This window comes from Elephas maximus, chromosome 1 (assembly GCF_024166365.1).
Source record: "Elephas maximus indicus isolate mEleMax1 chromosome 1, mEleMax1 primary haplotype, whole genome shotgun sequence".
Lineage (NCBI taxonomy): Eukaryota > Metazoa > Chordata > Mammalia > Proboscidea > Elephantidae > Elephas > Elephas maximus.
Window position 1 is genome coordinate 91,037,546 of NC_064819.1, and position 17,711 is coordinate 91,055,256.

Consider the following 17,711-nt stretch of genomic DNA (forward strand, 5'->3'; position numbering starts at 1 on the left):
GTTAATATTTCCATCTGTGTTTTTAAGGTAATTCTCCAGGAAGCTGGCTTTCATTCAGATCCCATCTAGAACTGTGTGCTGTAAACCCAGATGGCCACCATCCTCAGTGCAAGGGATGAGCCCATGGTAGCCAAGGGAAAGGAAACCAAGCTAATTCATAGCAGGTAGAAGTCACCAGAAGGAAAGGGGTGGGATTTTCCATTCTAGAACAGATTTAAAGAGGGGAATCCAGGCTCTTTTAGCCATCACCAGGTATTTCCCTGTTCCTTTCTCAGCTTCAGGGGAGGTGTTAACAGTATTATCTCCATTTTCAGTTTTCCTCCAGGCTGTCCTGACCTCCAGTTTTCCTTTGGAGGGGTCTGCCACGCTTGGTCAAGTGGGATCCTTACCTCCCCCACTTCACCTCCCTCCCACATTGGACTTCTTCCTCCCTTGGCTCAGGAAAGGGGAAGATAGACCAGCCTTGGTCCTGAAGCATCCAGAAAGGTCTTCCCTACCCCAGCCTTTTCTTATCCAAAAAAAAGAGGTGGGGAGTATAACAGTCCTGACATGGCAAGGTGCATACTGCAATATACAGGTTTGAGTTGATTCCCCAGAGGAGAAGGAACGGGACACACTCCGTCATCTTGCAATATCTCTTCAATTTGCTATTGCTTTTTTAAAATTTCTATCCTTTTTTTCCTCTTTCTACACTTCAAATTTCTATTTGTGTTGACCTTGCTTTTTTTCATATTGAAAAGATGACATTGCCCCAAGAGCCAAAAATAAATGGGAAATGAAAACAAGAAAACTTTGCAAAATGTGTGCTCATTTAGGGAAAGATGGTGGGCAAAGCATGGGGCCCAAGTTTTAACTTTGCACCTTCTGCTCTTAGGCCGATGAGAGTATCATAATACTTAACTGACCCTCATCATATCTTATTCCTGGTACCCAAAGCATCACCCCGCCCCTGCCAAACCTGCCAGTGCCAATCTTACTAAGGGATAGGCTCAGAATGTCAGGCCTAGGGAAGGAAAATGGGAACTGAGGTAAATGTCAAATGTCTGTCATTGGCTTTCAAGGTGGTTCCCAGACCAGCATTATTGGCAACCCCTAGGAACTTGAGGGAAGTACAGATTCTCAGCCCCACCCAGATATACTGATCAGTGGAGTTGGAGTCCAGCAAGCTGTTTTTAACAAGTCCCGGGAGATCATGATTGCTCAGGTTGAATAAGCACTGTATTGCATTTTCCCAACTTGGAGACTACCCAGGATCTTGGTTATGGGTATTTAGACTTGTTTTCTCTAGTCACTCAGACAAAGATGATTAGTAGGGGATGTCTTGATGGTCCTAATTTAAAATAACACCTTGCCTGGTGGCATGGTGGTTAAGAGCTTGGCTGCTAACCAAAAGTTTGGCAATTCAAATCCCCCAGCTGCTCCTTGGAAACCCTATGGGACAGTTCTGCTCTGTCCTATAAGGTTGCTCTGAGTTGGAATCTACTTGATGACAGTGGGTTTAGTTTATTTTTGGATAGTCTACCTGGAGTTCCTGGGTGGTGCTAACCAAAAGGTTGGAGGGTTGAATCTACCCAGATGTGCCTCTGATGAAAAGCCTGGCAATCTTCTGAAAAATCAGCCATTGAAACTATGGTGCATAGTTCTGCGACATACATGGGGTCTCCAGGAGTTGGAGTCGACTCAAGGGCAACTGTTCATTTTTATGGTCTTCGTAATTCCTCATGCTTCTCATTACACAAAATAACCGTCCTGAAGCTATCCTGGAACCTGAACAGTCCATAATTATTTCTGTTGGCCATATTGGTAGTAATTCTAGGGAGTAATGCAGTTTTCTCAACATTCCTTCTACTTCAACAGCTTTCTTGACTAAGCTTTTGGGGAAAAAAAAACCACATTGACTCTACAACTTGTAACAGCATCTAAGTAACTTTTCTCCCATTTTAGAAAGCCTAGTGAAACACAAGGGAGTAAGCTACATTGTAACAATTCATTTTGAATCCGTTTTGCTTTATTAATTGTTCATAAGTATCAGTACTTATTAACAATGTTTTTGGCCTGTAAAGTTGAGAGCCTCCAGACCATCCCTCAGTCTTGATCAGGAGAATTGTAGACCACCGGCTCAAGTCAATTAAACTGAGGGGGGAGGCGCAGGATAATGATGAGCAGGTTGGCATGCGGCCCCTGGAGAGGGCAGTCCTGGCAGTGTGGGGTTGACAAAGGGAGAAGCCCTCCCCACTCCAAGGCAAGGCACGGGTGATTTGGCAAGGAGGTATGAGGGGTAGTGCCCTCCTTTCAAAGGGCATGCTTGGGGAGGCTAGTTGGGCTGCATGCAATATGGGGACCCTTCAGGCAACGTGGAACAATGAGGCTTGGCATCAGAGAGGGCTGGAGGCTCAGGCTGTTCGCAAAGGCTTGTTGTGGTTCACCTGGCAAGAAGACAACAGTGGATGACGCTTGGAACCAGGTACCTTTCTCTCCCAGGCCCCCACCCTACCTCATTCTTTGCCCAAAGTCACTGGGGTCCATGTATAACAGCAAATCATTGAAGTGGGGCCAGAGCTCTGTTCAGACTTCCCTTGGCTTCCAGTCTTCCGATGCAGGCTCCAAGGAAGGTACCTTGAAGGTCACTGATACACTCCAGTGTTTTTATATGTGTATGTATGTTTTATTGACACACACATCTCACCCTTACTATACGCCAGGTACTGTTCTTTGCACATGTTTACTCATTTAATCTCCCCCCACCATTCAACAGAGTAGTTACTATTATTAACCAGATCTTGGTGTGAGGAAACTGAGGCACAGATGGGTTAAATAACTTGTCCAAGGTCATACAGCTAGCATGCATTGGAGCCAAGATTCAAATCAAAACAGTCTAGTTCAGAGCCTGTTCTGTGACCGCTACCATGATCTCCAGGTGAAGACACTGAGGCACCAAGAGGCAGTGATATATTCTGGGAGTAATTAACTGTTAACAGCGCTACAACTGGATCCCTGTACGAATGGGGTGACTATGAGCAAAGGCTCCAGAGATAGTCATCGTGGGTCAGAAGCACAGCTTCACCAGCTATATGGCATGGGGTAAGTTACTCAACATTTGGACGTTCAGTTTCTTTACTTTGCAAAATACTACATACCCCAAGGGTAGTTTTGATTAAAAAAAAAAAACAACAAAAAACTCCGTAGAAGCTTACCGTTGTGTCTGGCATACAGAAAGCACTTAATGAATGTCAGCAACCCCTGTACCTCCCAGGTGCTGCCCCAGTGGTAGGCCCACTGTGTCACATGACACAGGAACCCAGCAATTCTGCTTCCCGGCCCCAATCCTGGATCTGGGTCCCCTTACCTGGGAGATGCTGACACCTGTGAGTCTCTCCACACTCTCTGGCAGGCGGCTCAAGATGTCCAGTACTTCCCCAGTCACTTTAGCTGCTCCCATAGTCCCACTTCCACTGGACACCAGTGTGATCTTATTGGCTGAAGTCAAGGGGCCACTGATCTCCTCCGCCACCTGGTTGGTGAAAGAAGCCTCTCAGTGCCCAGGAGCTGACCACACCTTTTCTAACACTCTTTACCCTTGGTTTTAAGACCCTTGTCTTACTGATAAGGTCCTCAGGTGGCACAAACAGCTTGGGCTTGACTACTAACCTAAAGGTTGGTAGTTCGAACATACCCAGCAGTGCCACGGAAGGAAAGCCTGGCAATCTGCTTCCATAAATATTACAGGAAAATCCCATGGAGCAGTTCTACTCTGTAACACATGGGGCCACCATGAGTTGTAACTGCCTCGATGGCAATGGGTTTGGTCCTACTGATCATCCTTCCTCACTCTGGTCAGTGGCTTATAACTCCCATCCACAAGTTACGGTCCTCTAGCCTGGCTCTCCACCAGCCCCTCGCTTCACCCCACCCCTCAGCTCCTGATTCTGGTGCCTCCTCTCCTGGGGCCCACACAGCCCAGCACCTGGGGCAGCTTCTCTAGCAGCATGTCCAGCTGAGCCGCCTCCTGGTACAGCTGGAATGCTTCTGCTTTCTTGGCCATCTGCTCAGCCTCTGCCCGTGCTCGGGCCTCCACGGCAAAGGCCTCAGCTTCCCCACGCATCTGTGGAGGGCACAGGACACTTGTCATGGTATCGGTATTAATGCAAATATAGTTAAGGACAGGAAACTGTTGCTCAAGCAGCAACCCCCACTCCTTCTGCCTGCCAGCAAGTCACTTCCTAACTCACCCGCACAGACTCGGCCTCAGCCTCTGCCTGCATGATCAGCTGGGACCTAGGGAAAGAAGGGAAGTGGAGGGAGGAGCTGAGGAGGGGCCCTTGTGCCCAGGGAGACAGACAGAGCCAGGATGGGGGAGACTGGGGGAAGACAGGAGCTCTTGCAACCTGAGTTTCATAGAAGTCCAGGTGGTGAAGTCTTCAGCTCTTTTCTAGGGACAGCCAGGTGGTGAAAGAGTGAGGAGGGGAACGGAAAAGGGGTATTTACTTCTCTGCCTCCGCTAGGCGCTCCAGCCGGTAGCGCTCAGCTTCTGCAGGCTTCCGCACTCTGGCTTCCAGCTCCTTCTCTCGGCGGGCGATCTCCTGCTCCTGCACTGCCACCTGCTGGGCCCGCTCCACCACCTGCACCTGGACCCGCTGCTCCTCGATCTGCTGCTTAGTCTTGGCCACCTGTGGGGGATAAGCACTCAAGAGTCAGAAGTGAAGAGCAAGTGCCCAGGAAGCCAGTACAGAACAGTGGTGTGGCTGGGGATGGCCTGATGACCCTCCTTTCAGAACCAACATTAGAGTGAGGACTGTTCCCCAGGCAGCCTCCGCATCAGAGCTGGAAAAGTTGGGACCTGGTCCCTGGTCTCCCTCAGGACAGGTCAAGTGTCCCTCTGCGGAGCTCCCATATTAATGTTTCTCCACCTGTCTCCCTCTAGAGTATAAGCACCTTGAGGACACTGACTGCACTGTGGCCATCTTTTACCTTCACAAAACCTGTTGCCATAGAACTGCCCCACAGGCTTTCCAAGGCTGTAAATCTTTATGGAAGCAGACTGCCACATCTTTCTCCCACAGAGTGGCTGGTGAGTTCGAACGGCCAACCTTTCAGTTAGCAGCTGAGTGCTTAACCACTGCACCACTAGGGCTCCTCTCTACCTTCACAGTCTCTCAAATTCATCCACTTCTCTCCATCTCCGCCACCATAGGCTTAGTCCAAGCCACCACAGCTCTAGCTCTGACCGCAACAGCAGCCTCCCACTGACTTTTCTGGGGGGAGTTGGGTGGCTATCTATTTAATTTTTATCTTTTGTATACAGTACAAGAGGTTCCTAGGTGGTGCAAACCATTTGCGCTCTACTACTAACCTAAAGGTTAGTGGTTTGAACCCATCCAGAGGTACTGCGCAAGAAAGCCCTGACAATCTGTTTCCATTACGGCCAAGAAAATCCTATGGAACAGTTCTACTATGCAACATATGGGGTCACCATGAGTAGGAATCAATGGCGACAGGTTTATATGATACAAATCCCAAAGGTAAAACAGTGAGAAGTAAGGCTTTCTCCCATCTCTTTCTGTAAACCACCTGGTTCCCTTCCCTAGAAGTAATCACTGTGACTAGCTTCCAGTGTATTCTTCCAGGGATACTCTAAGGATGTGCATATATATAGAATTCTTCTTATCTAGCTATATTTCCTTTCCTTATTCTTTGTAGTGCACAGGGATCAGAAGACTGTTGCCAAGATGTGGGTGACGAGAGGCACCGGGCGAGGAACCCACTTACTGTCTCATTACTCAGGTTCAGCCATATGCCATCATCTCTGTGGGGTTCATCAATACAGTGATGGTTCCCTAACTTTCACTGGGCCCATCTGTTCACTCTGGAGGGAAGGGTGGCTCTGGATATGGCACCTTGCACTGTCTTTAACTGTAAATTTTCAAACCTTTTCCAAATTAGACTACTAGTTACCCTCAACACTGGGTATACAGCTGTCATCCTGTGATCTCCCTCACCATTACCCTGGGGGTACCCTTCACCTCTCTCTTTGGTTAGGTCTCTTGTTTCTTGTGACCCACTTTTTTTTTTCTTTTCTTGTTTGGGTCACCTTTTGGTGAAGCTCAACTCCCAGTAGCTTCCTCAGAAAGACTTCGTGGGCAATACATTTTTGGAGATCCTGCTTCTCTGAGATCTTGATTCCATCCTTCGATTTCAAGTGTCAGTGAGGCTGGGAATAGGCTGCTATGTACAGATTAATTTTTCCATGAGAATTTTGAAGCCACTACTCTATCATCTTCTAGCTTCTTGACACATATGAAATCATTTGGATACCAAGTCCTTTGGTCGAGATCTGTTCTTTCTCTCTAGAAGCTTTTAGATCTTTCTCTTCATCTTCTGTGTCTTGGAATTTCACAATGATGTGTTTCAATGTAGATCTTTTTATTTATTGTGTTGGGCACTTGGTTGGGATTGTTTCAATGTAAAAACTGATGTCTTTCCAAACAGATGTGCTTTTTTGATTTATATTATTGGTAATTTCCTCCCTTTTTCTTCCATGAGATACCCTGTTGTTGTTAGGTGCCATTGAGTCAGTTCCGACTCAGAGAGACCCTATGCACAACAGAACGAAACACTGCCCGGTCCTGCACCATCCTTATAATCTTTGTTATGCTTGAGTCCATTGTTGCAGCCACTATGTCAATCTTCCTCATTAAGGGTATTCCTCTTTTTTGCTGACCTTGTACTTTACCAAGCATGATGTCCTTCTCCAGGGACTGATGCCTCCTGACAACACGTCCAAAGTATGTAAGACGCAGTTTTACCATCCTTGCTCCTAAGGAGCATTCTGGTTGTACTTCTTTCAAGATAGATTCGTTTGTTCTTTTGGCAGTCCATGGTATATTCAATATTCTTTGCCAACACCGCAATTCAAAGGCATCAATTCTTCCATCTTCCTTATTCATTGTCCACCTTTCACATGCATATGATGCGGTCGAAAATACCACTCAATAATGCAGTCGAAAATACCGCGCCTTTGGTCAAATGCACCTTAGTCTTCAAGGTGACGTCTTTGCTTTTCAATACTTTAAAGAGGTCCTTTGTAGCAGATTTGCCCAATGCAATGCATCTTTTGATTTTTTGACTGCTGCTTCCATGGCTGTTGATTGTGGATCCAAGTAAAATGAAATCCTTGACAACTGCAATCTTTCCTCCATCTACCATGATGATGCTTATTGGTCCAGTAGTGAGGATTTTTGCTTTATTTATGTTGAGGTGCAATCCATACTGAAGGCTGTGGTCTTTGATCTTCATCAGTAAGTGCTTCAAGTCCTCTTCACTTTCAGCCAGCACGGCTGTGTCATCTGTATAACGCAGGTTGTTAGTGAGTCTTCCTCCAGTCCCTGGCCTTGTTCTGACTGATGATATTGAGCTTTTCCATCATCTCTTTCCACATATGTAGTCAATTTGATTCCTGTGTATTCCATCTGGTGAGGTCCATGTGTATAGTCTCCGTTTATGTTGGTTAAAAAAGGTAGAAGTAGTCGTTGGTCTTGCAAAATTCTATCATTTGATCTCCAGCATTTTTTCTATCACCAAGGCCGTATTTTCCAACTACTGATCCTTCTCCTGTTTCCAACTTTTGCATTCCAGTCACCAGTAATTATCAATGTATCCTGATTGCATGTTCAATCAATTTCAGACTGCAGAAGCTGATAAAAATCTTCAGTGTCTTCATCTTTGGTCTTAGCGGTTGGTGTATAAATTTGAATAATAGTCGTATTAACTGGTCTTCCTTATAGGTGTATCACTGACAGTGCTGAACTTCAGGATAGATCTTGAAATGTTCTTTTTGACAATGAATGCAACACCATTCTTCTTTGTCATTCCCAGCATAGTAGACTATATGATTGTCCGATTCAAAATGGCCAAGACCAGTCCATTTCAGCTCACTAATGCCTATGATATCGGTTAATGCATTCCATTTCATTTTTGATGATTTCCAATTTTCTAGATTCATACTTGGTACACTCCAGGTTCTGATTACTAATGGGTGTTTGCAGCTGTTTCTTCTCATTTTGAGTGGTGCCACATCAGCAAATGAAGGTCCCGAAAGCTTTACTCCATCTACGTCATTAAGCTCAACTCTACTTTGAGGAGCCAGCTCTTCCCCAGTCGTCTTTTGAGTGCCTTCCAACCTGGGGGCTCATCTTCTGGCACTGCATCAGACAGTGTTCCGCCGGTATTCATAAAGTTTTCACTGGCTAATTCTTTTCAGAAGTAGGCTGCCAGGTCCCTCTTCCTAGTCCATCTTAGTCTGGAAGCTCAGCTGACACCTGTCCTCCATAGGTGACCCTGGTGGTAACTAAATACCAGTAGCATAGCTTCTAGCATCACAGCACCATGTCAGCCTCCACAGTACGACAAACTGACAGACACATAGGAGGAGATACCCTGTACTGGTCTCTAATATTCTTATCTCTCCTCTCTAATTTTTCCATCTGTCTTTTTGCTGTATACTCTGGGAGACTTTTTAGAATTTTTCTTCCAATGTGCTTTTTTTTTTTCATTTCTCCCATCTTGATAATTTCTAAGAGCTCTTTTTTTTGTGTGCTGTTCTATGTCCTGATTTCCTGGATGTGAATTCTTCTCTTGTTTCACTGAAGATATATATGTATTTTTAAGCTTTCTTCTTACTGTATAATATGTATCCTTCAAATTGCTTTGCTCTGTGGTTTTGGCTCAGTCTTCCATTTTGAAAGATTCATCTATCAGGTAATCCTTGCGTGTCTGGTCACAGTTAACCCGTTGCTATTGAATTGATTCTGACTCATGGTGACCCTATGTGTTACAGAGTAAAACTGCTCCATAGGGTTTTCTTGGTTATAATCTTTGTGGAAGCAGTTCTCCAGGCCTTTCTTCTATGAAGGATCTGGGTGGGTTTGAACCACCAACCTTTAGATTAGCAGCTGACTGCAAACAGCTCATGCCACCCAGGCTTCTCTGCTCACAGTTAGAAGGACCCAAGCACTGAGATGAAGCTCTGGGTATGTAAGTGGGGCTTGTTGATTTTGAGCTTCACTCTAGGGTGATCTTTTGTTTGGAGGATAGAGGTTCTGGGAGCTGAGTGGGATGAGGGGGCTGGGGAAGCTGTCAGCATTTAGCATTCAATGGGCATATAGTCAGTTCATGCCTCTGTTATTGGTAAAGTCCGAGGCTTTCACTTGCGCCTGGCTAGCCTTAGGTCATAGCCTCTGGTTTACCTTCTTCAGATAATAAGCCTTCAGATGTCTGCTGAGCCAGGGGAATGACCAATACCTAGAGAAGAGATCTAACTTTTCACCAGTTCCTCCGTATTTCACCAGAGGGTTCACCACAGATCCAGAGGCACCTGGTGCTGCCAGTCCCTAATCTCAGGTCATTTCATTGTTTGCTCCCACAGGCTTAGAGCTCAGCTATCTCAGACTTGCTTAGTCAATTACTACTGCTTTCCAGTTTCCAAATGATGCTGTGGTTTTGTTCCCATTCTCCCCATCTTTATGTTTGTCTTTTTTTTTCTTTCCAGTCACCTCATATGCATGTGAAAGCTGGACAATAAATAAGGAAGGCTGAAGAAGAACTGATGCCTTTGCATTATGGTGTTGGTGAAAAATATCAAATATACCATGGACTGCCAGAATAATGAACAAGTCTGTCTTGGAAGAAGTATAGCCAGAATGCTCTTTGAAAGTGAGGATGGTGACAGTTCATATCGTGTACTTTAGACATGTTATCAGGAGGGACCAGTCCCTAGAGAAGGACATTATGCTTGGTAAGGTAGAGGGTCAGCGAAAATGAGAAAGGCCCTCAACAAGAGGGACTGACACAGTGGCTGCAACAATGGGCTCAAGCATAGTAACGATTACGAGGATGGTGCAGGACTGGGCAATATTTTGTTCTGTTGTATATAGGGTTGCTATGAGTCTGAACAGACTTGGCAGCACCTTACAATGACAACAACTTGCTCTATGTGGTTTTAGTGAGGTTTTAAAAAGTGCAATTAGCTGCATGTATTTAATACGTCATCTTTGAAAATGCTACCAACTTATCTCCCTACTTCCTCTCTTCCCTTTTACAATCCATTTTTCCCACAGCAACCAGATGATTTTTATAAAATCGTAAATTAGACCACAACACACCCTGCTTAAAATTCTCCTCTAAGTCTCCACCATGGCCACCTACACCCTGCATGATTTGGCCCTGCCTGCCTCTCCTTCACACTCACAGCACAGCAGCCACACTAAATCAGAAACCTCCTTTCTGTTCCTAGGATATGCCAAGCTCTTTTCTACCCCAGGGCCTTTCCACTTGCTGGTCCCTCTGCCTAGTCACTAGCCACATACCAACCAAAATCAAACCCGCTGCTGTTGATTCCAACTCATAGCGACCCTATAGGAGAGGATAGAACTGCCCCATAGGGTTTTGAAGGCTGTAAATCTTTAGGGAAGCAGACTGTCACATCTTTCTCCCACAGAGCAGCTGGTGGGTTCAAACCACTGACCTTTGGTTAGCCACTGAGCACCTAACCACTGTGCCACCAGGCTCCTTACTAGCTACATATACCTATTTAAAGCAATTAAAATGAAATAAAATTCAAATTGCAGTTTCTCAGACACAATAATTACATTTCAAGTGCCCAACTTCACAGCACAGATAGGGAATATCTGCATCATCACAGAAAATTCTATTTGGACAGCACTGGCCTAGAATGCTCCTGGCTCACAACTCTTTATATCGCTGGCTCTTTCTCGTCTTCAGGTTTCATTTCAAATATCAGTTCCTCTCAGAAGTTATCTCTGGCCTTCCTCCCCAAATCTAATACAGCACCCCCCTTGTTTTTCACATCACCCTGTTTATTTCCTTTGTAGAACTTAAATACTTTGGATAATTATAGCCTGTGATGGCTATTTTACTTGCATATTAACTATTTTCCATGTTATAATGTTAGCTCCATGAAGGCAGGAGCCTTTTCTTATTCATACACCTATTTGCTCACCTCCAAAACAATGTCTGGCACTTACAAGATATTTGCTGAATTCTTATTTCCTGAGCACCTAGCACATGTGCCTGCCACATGTGAAAACTGATAAAAGCTGAACAGAGCCCAAAGCAGCCCAATCCCTGGATTTTGTCTCACTGCATGCTAGTGGTGTCCACTACGCTAACGCTTTTCAAACTCCAACGTGGACATGAATCGGCTAGGGATTTTGCAAAAATGCAGGTTCTGATCCAGTAGCTCTGGGCTGGGGCCTGAGTCTTGGTATTTCTAACAAGCTCCCCAGTGGTGACAATGTTGCTGTCAGGCAGACCACACTTGAATAGCAAGGCATTATGCCACACTCAATTACCTGTCAGGCCATGCAGGAATTCTGCATCATAGCTAAAGCTGTTCTGCACCGCATTATGCTTTCAGCCTGTACTAACTCTTGGCAAAAACAAATTTCATAATATTGCTATGCTTTGGGTAAGGAGTTCCTGGGTGGTGCAAATAGTTAAGTGCTTGTGACTCCTAACTGAAAAGTTGGTGGTTCAAACCCACAGAGGCACCTTGGAAGAAAGGCCTGGTGATCTGCTGCCCAGTGGTCATAGTCTTGAAAACCCTATGGAGCAATTCTACTTTGCACACATGAGGTCCCATGAGTCAGAACAGACTCACACCAACTGGTTTGGTTTTGGGTAAAAGTCTCCAAGTCCCTCTTTGCAACATCAGGGGCTGCCCCTATCTCACTTTGCAGGATTCATTGCCCACGTCTATGTTTTCCTTCTTCATAGCTGGTGCTAAACCACGGGTGTCTTTGTACGAATTAGAAAAAGCCGCCCTTTCTTCTGGGTGGATGCAGACCATGTCAGAGTGCACAGCTTGGTGAGGGGAGCACCGGCTTGATTTCAGCTCTGGTTCACCACCTTATCCGGGTGGCCTTGCACAGAGCACAACTGGCCCCAAACATATGATCAGCCCTATTGATCTTTTAAGAAGCCCTGGTGGTACAGTGGTTAAGCACTTGGCTGCTAACTGAAAGGTTGGCAGTTTGAACCCCCCAGTTGCTCCATAAGAGAAAGATGTGGCAGCCTGCTGCTCTGAAAATTACAGCTTTGGAAACCCTATGGGGCAGTTCTACTCTGTCCTATTGGGTTGCTATGAGTTGGAACTGAATCAATGGCAATGGGTTTGGGGTTTTTTTTGGTTATTAATCATATCCCTTTTCAGCCTTTTTTTTTTTTCCTTCAGCTGAAATGTTTGGATCTTTTAGATCAGTTCTTGTAAGAGGGGATTGGGTCGGAAATGGAATGCCAGGACAAGGAGATCAGAGATATAATATAAGCAATAGCAGCAGCCTGATCGACTCGAGGGCACTGGGTGGGTGGAGAGAAATGGCAAAGGGGCAGGTCTAGCTAGTGTGGTGGGTCTGACCTGAAGCTGATAGGCCAGGTCAGCTTGTGCTCGGCGGGTGTTGACCTCGATGTCATAAGCAGCCTTCTTCAGCTCGTAGTCTCTCTGGGCCTTGGCCATCTCAATCTCACTCAGGTACTGGGCAGACACCTTTTCCTGCTTGGCTTTGGCCTCCTGTCCAGGCAGGGAGATCAAGTAGGAAAAGTCAGGGAAGGGAAAGGAAGGCCATAGACATGAAAGCCTGCTCCCCACCAGGCTACCCTGCTCACTCCAACTCTGGCCTCATCTATTTCCCCTGGGAACTCTGCTCCACCAGCTCCTACTCAGTTGTGCCGCTTCTATACCCCTCTCCCGCTGGTGCCAAATAAGCCCATGGTGATGGAATGACCTTTGCAGGATTCAATGCCCACGTCTATGTTTTCCTTTTTCATAAAAAAAAAAACAAAAAAAAACAAAAAAACCCAGTGTGGTCGAGTCGATTCCGACTCATAGCGACCCTACAGGACAGAGTAGAACTGCCTCACAGAGTTTCCAAGGAGCACCTGGTGGATTAGAACTGCTGACCGTTTGGTTAACAGCCGTAGCACTTAACCGCTACGCCACCAGGGTTTCCTCCTTCTTCATAGCTGGTGCTAAACTACAGGTGTCTTTGTACGAATTAGAAAAAGCCGCCCTTTCTTCTGGGTGGATGCAGACCATGTCAGAGTGCACAGCTTGGAAAGGGGAGCACTGGCTTGATTTCAGCTCTGGATCACCCCCTTATCCGGGTGGCCTTGCACAGAGCACCACTTGCCCCAAACATATGATCAGCCCTATTGATCTTTTAAGAAGCCCTGGTGGTACAGTGGTTAAGCACTTGGCTGCTAACTGAAAGGTTGGCAGTTTGAACCCACCAGTCGCTCCATAAGAGAAAGATGTGGTGATGGAATGACCCCATCTCTCTCACCCGGATCCCGGCATCTCTCTTGGCCTCAGCTTCCCCAATTCGAGCATCTTTTTGGACCTGAGCAGTTCGAGCCTTCCCTAACGAGTGCAAATAGTCCTGTAGGAGAGATGCAGAAATCTGAGTCCCCAGGAGGGTTTCAGAGATGGGAAGTAGGGAAGCAGGGAGGATCAACTTCCTTGGTTTACCTGGTCATCGTGAATGTCCTTCAGAGTGTAGCTAACCACACTGATGCCCATGTTGACCAGGTCTGAAGAGGCCACTTTGAAAACTTGCTCTGAGAATTTCTGCCTGTCCTTATAGATCTCCTAGGATAACAGGATGGTGGGAAGGAGGAACTTAAGCTCTTAGATCCTCTGGCCGCAGTTTCCTACAGACAGACTCATTTGGTCCTTGGGACCCTATCATTCTGGCATCTCTTCCACATCTTTTCCTAGCCCCAGGCCCCAGCCCCCAGGCCCACCTCCACTGTCATGTGGGCCATGATGGCCCTCTGGTGGCCCTCCAATGTCTCCAGTGCAATATGGGCAATCTCTGCCTCAGTCTTCCCCAGGAACATCTGGCAGGCAGCCGCCAACATCTCTTTGTTCTGCCCCTGGATTTTCACCTGTAACCAAAGTGGGTGTAGGGAGGTTGTGGAGGTCTTATGAAGCCAGGGAGGAAGGAAGGAAACAAGCCCTCTAAGGAAAGCATCTTCCATCCCAAAGATAGAAGGGAGGAGGAGTCCAGTGCCTTGGGGGTGCCTGGAAAAGGTGAGACTAGCAGAGAAATTTTTCAGTCAAGGGTTGATAAGGTCACGGTCAGAAGACTCTCAATGTCTGGGAAAGAAAAGGTAATGGGGGAGTGCGCTTTGGGGGAAAAGCTCTGAAAGCCTCACCTGGGCAATGCCAGTGACTGAGATGGGAACCCCATGGCGAGTGTAAACCTTTTCACTCTTGACATTGAGGGTCAGTGTGTTGAGAGAGATCCTAGGGGAAAAAAGAAGGTACAGACAGTGAGAAAAGGAAGAGAGAGAGAAAAATGGAGGTTCCCCTTCCCTGATTCTCTTCCTACCTACCTCTGGATTTGCTGAATGCAGGGCAGGACAAAGACGCGTCCTCCTGCCACCATGACAGGGGGGCTTCGGCAGAAACCTACAAGGTGAGGAGCAGTGAGGGGTCATCCTGGCCGTGGGAAAGCTGGGATGTGGAAGATTCTAAAGAACTGAGAGGTGGGAACAATACATTGGCGGGAACCTGGGAAGTGGGGGGCGGGGGGGCGGGGGCGCAGCCCAGGTCTGCAAGGGTAAAAAAAAAAAAACAAAAAACGTAGTGGCTGGGAATGACAAGTGAGTGTGGCATGCTGCCATCAGGAGGCAGAATTGGTCTAGGGAGCTGTAAGGGAAATGGGGGAAGGGACAGAGGCCAGATGTACTGGGGTTTTGGGGTTACTGGCTAGGGGAGAGCAACACTTACCGGAGACCACCATGGCCTCATTTGGACCACAGGTGAAAAACATGGTTCAGGGCGGCGCTTAGAGGAAAGGGAGAGAGAGCACCTGCAGATGGAAAAGGGCCCTGTGGCGTCCGCTAGAATCAATCTTTTTCCTTCCTGTCGCTCCCGCACAGTCGGCATCCACCACCGCCCAGTCCCTTCCGTACCCATTGGCCCGCTAAGGCATCCAGCTGTGCAATCCTACGGACCCCCGATGACCCACTGTCCCGCCTGCTGAAAGCCACTCCCTTCCCCTCGCCGCGTCCCAGCCTCGGGTGCGGACGGTTCCTGTTAATCGCATAAGGTTCTTCCGCGCATAGAGACCCTCCGGGATCGTTTCCTTCCCTCGGATATTCCCCGCTGGCCCAGACTCCGTCTCCCCTTCCCCACTCACCTCCCCGGGCGCGGGCAGCGGCCAGAGGCCAGCGGCCCGCGGCCAGCAGGGGTCTCGGGAGCTGAACAGAGTAACCTAGCGTGAAGGTCTCTTGGAAGCTGGGCCAGCAGCCACAGCCGCGCCCCCCGCCCCGGCCGCACCCCGTTGCTGCAGCAGACACGACCCGCCCCCAGCGGTGGACCAACCCCCAGCCCTGGGCCCGGCTCTCGCTCCGCCCCTTCCCGGCAGACCTCGCTCGGATCCACAGCCCGCCCAGGCCCCGCATGGGGAGGATGGAGCAGGAGGAGAGGGCCGCGGGGTGGAGCCCGCTGCCCCACGCCCCCACCGCTGTCCTTCCGGGGCGGAGTCCCGCCTGGGCTCCTCTAGGCTCCGCCCCGGGGAGCGCGACGTGACCTTCGTGGGCAGGGTGTCCCGCGCCCAGGGTGGCGAGCTTGCCTCATCTGGGATTTGCCTGCGGTAACTGACTGAGGAAACTGCAGACCCGGCCAACCGCGGCTTCATCCGGCGGCCGGATGCCAGGGTCCGGGACTCCCCAGCCCGAGGAGAAGCGCTGGCTGAGGAAGTGGCCCAGGCCCCTCGCATCGGTCTTTAGCGCCTGAAAGCGAGGACGGAGTGGAGAATCGCCGCTCGCAAAGACACACGCAAATGACTGCTGACAGTAGATCAAGTTTATTTGTGTTCACAGAACATACTGGGCGACCCCAACAGCCGCCCTCTGACAGCCCATTGACCCCCGACCCCACAGCCACCCCTTAGGGGCAACTCCGGGGAGATCGAAGACCACGGAACTCATCGCCAACAGTCCACTAGGGCCTCACACAGTAGGCCCCGCGGAGCTGAGATGTTGGAGGACGGAGTGTCACCCCCTAAACCTACAACCCACCACCACGCTTGACTCCCAGCCTGGGCGCCAAACCCAACGCAAGTCTTCTCCATTCCTTCTTCTAGTCTCCCTCAGTCCTAGGCGCCCTGCCTCCACCAGTCCCACAAAGCTCAATAAATACCAAAAGACCTGCATTTCCAGCAGGGGGGGACATCTCGTACCCTGCATAAGTTAAAATAAATATCACATACACCCCTCCATCACCTAGGGGAACATATATAAATACATATAAATATTAATTAGGAGCAATTAAAAATAAATTAACGACGCTCTTTCCCCACCGGGCTTAGATCCGGGGGAGTCTATGCTCAGTCTCCCTCTCCCCCAGGCACCGGCTGGCTTCTCCACTGTAGTGTTCTGAGTTCAAGTTGCCTCGGGAGTCCCATTTTGGGATACGGCCTTGTGCCCCAGGTACGCCTGGTGTTTCAACGGTTTTTCAGATTCATATTTTTGATGGTGAGGTTATCAAGTCACTGTCAGAAGGCGGCCGGGTGTTGCTGGAGAAAAGTACTGAGGTCCAGAGCGTAGTCCGAGGACTCTGAGGTCAGGTTAAGAGGCTCGAAAACTGGAGGCGCAGGAATGGGGGCAGGGGAAGCGTTGCTGGGGGCGTCCTCCAGGTCCAGGGGCACCTGCACTCCTTCTTCGGCCATCAGGATCTGGCAGAAGATGATGGTGAGTAGCAGAAAGAGAAGCCTTTTGGCAGGGTTTGGTTCCTCCGCTGGCAGCTGGCGCCGGACCTGAGGGGAGAAAAGAAAGCGGACAGGTCAGGTCAGAGCCCCCGACGTCTGGTCGTTCCGTCATAGCGTCAGGGTGGCGCGCCCCGCGGCTGCCCACTTCGGCGACACTCACCACTCGGGGGTAGAGGACCCTGCGGCTGCGCTTGCGGTGCCCGCGAGAGGCGCTGAAGCGCTTGGCTGGGGCCACTCCGGGCTCCGGGAGAGGGTCGAAGGTGAAGATCTCGGGACCGGACCCCCGCCGGGGTCCTGGGCTAGTGGAGGAGGCGGACTTGGGGGCTTGCAGGACGGTCATTGCGGGCAGGGAGCTGCGGGTGTGACACATGTCGAGCTGAGCGGAGCAGAGCAGAAGGCGGAGTGCTGATGGCCAGCCCGGCGGGGGTAAATATGTCCGCGGAGAGATTGGGCGGGCCCTTCTCAACTCCTCCTCTCGGGGTGGGGAGCCGTTGGCAGGAGGCGACTGGAAATTCCAAAGATTAAGCAAAGAGAGGGGTGGAGACTTGGCCTGTGCAACCCTAGGCGCCGGAGTGTGTTGTGTGCGTGCGTGTTGTAAGTGTGTGAGTTGTGAGTGGGGGTGGAGAGATCCCGTGCTGTGGGCATGTGTCGGGACATGTGACAGCTGGAGAGGGGCCCACAGACACGCTTAGGAGATGGCTCAGCTACAGGACCCATCACAGGCACCATCACTGGGGGAGGCAAAAGGGCTTACAGAAGTTAAGTCCTGGTATTTTGTTACAGCACTGACCCAGTAAAGTCAAGGAGTCACAGTTACGCAAGCACGCTCACACACTTGTAGGTGCATGCAGAAAAAACACCCCAGGAGGGAAGTTATTACAGAAACAAGAAGACTGGTAGAAGTGAACACACTAGCACACA

The 17,711-nt window shown here is 48.9% G+C and overlaps 2 protein-coding genes across 4 annotated transcripts; both read right to left on the minus strand.

Annotated features, from left to right (window-relative positions):
• Nucleotides 1-1,986: 1,986 nt before the first annotated feature.
• On the minus strand, nt 1,987-15,324 carry FLOT1 (flotillin 1). Of its 3 annotated transcripts, none has more exons than XM_049887797.1 (13): nt 15,219-15,323; nt 14,807-14,907; nt 14,410-14,485; nt 14,230-14,320; nt 13,816-13,959; nt 13,541-13,660; nt 13,356-13,451; nt 12,431-12,583; nt 4,486-4,667; nt 4,230-4,275; nt 3,965-4,102; nt 3,347-3,511; nt 1,987-2,426 (listed from the first exon to the last, which is right to left on the minus strand). In XM_049887797.1, exons 2-13 carry the CDS (start codon nt 14,847-14,849, stop codon nt 2,394-2,396), a joined length of 1,287 nt encoding a protein of 428 aa, XP_049743754.1. In that variant the 5' UTR covers nt 14,850-14,907; nt 15,219-15,323; the 3' UTR covers nt 1,987-2,393. The 3 variants fall into 3 exon arrangements, with proteins under 3 accessions (XP_049743754.1, XP_049743765.1, XP_049743772.1); XM_049887808.1 differs by having other exon boundaries at nt 14,807-14,888; nt 15,219-15,321; XM_049887815.1 differs by lacking the exon at nt 13,816-13,959 and having other exon boundaries at nt 15,219-15,324.
• A 544-nt stretch (nt 15,325-15,868) lies between these two features.
• On the minus strand, nt 15,869-17,210 carry IER3 (immediate early response 3). The gene is made up of 2 exons (XM_049887831.1): nt 16,951-17,210; nt 15,869-16,838 (listed from the first exon to the last, which is right to left on the minus strand). The coding sequence occupies exons 1-2, from the start codon at nt 17,158-17,160 to the stop codon at nt 16,578-16,580; spliced, it is 471 nt and encodes a 156-aa protein (XP_049743788.1). The 5' UTR covers nt 17,161-17,210; the 3' UTR covers nt 15,869-16,577.
• Between the last annotated feature and the right edge of the window lie 501 nt (nt 17,211-17,711).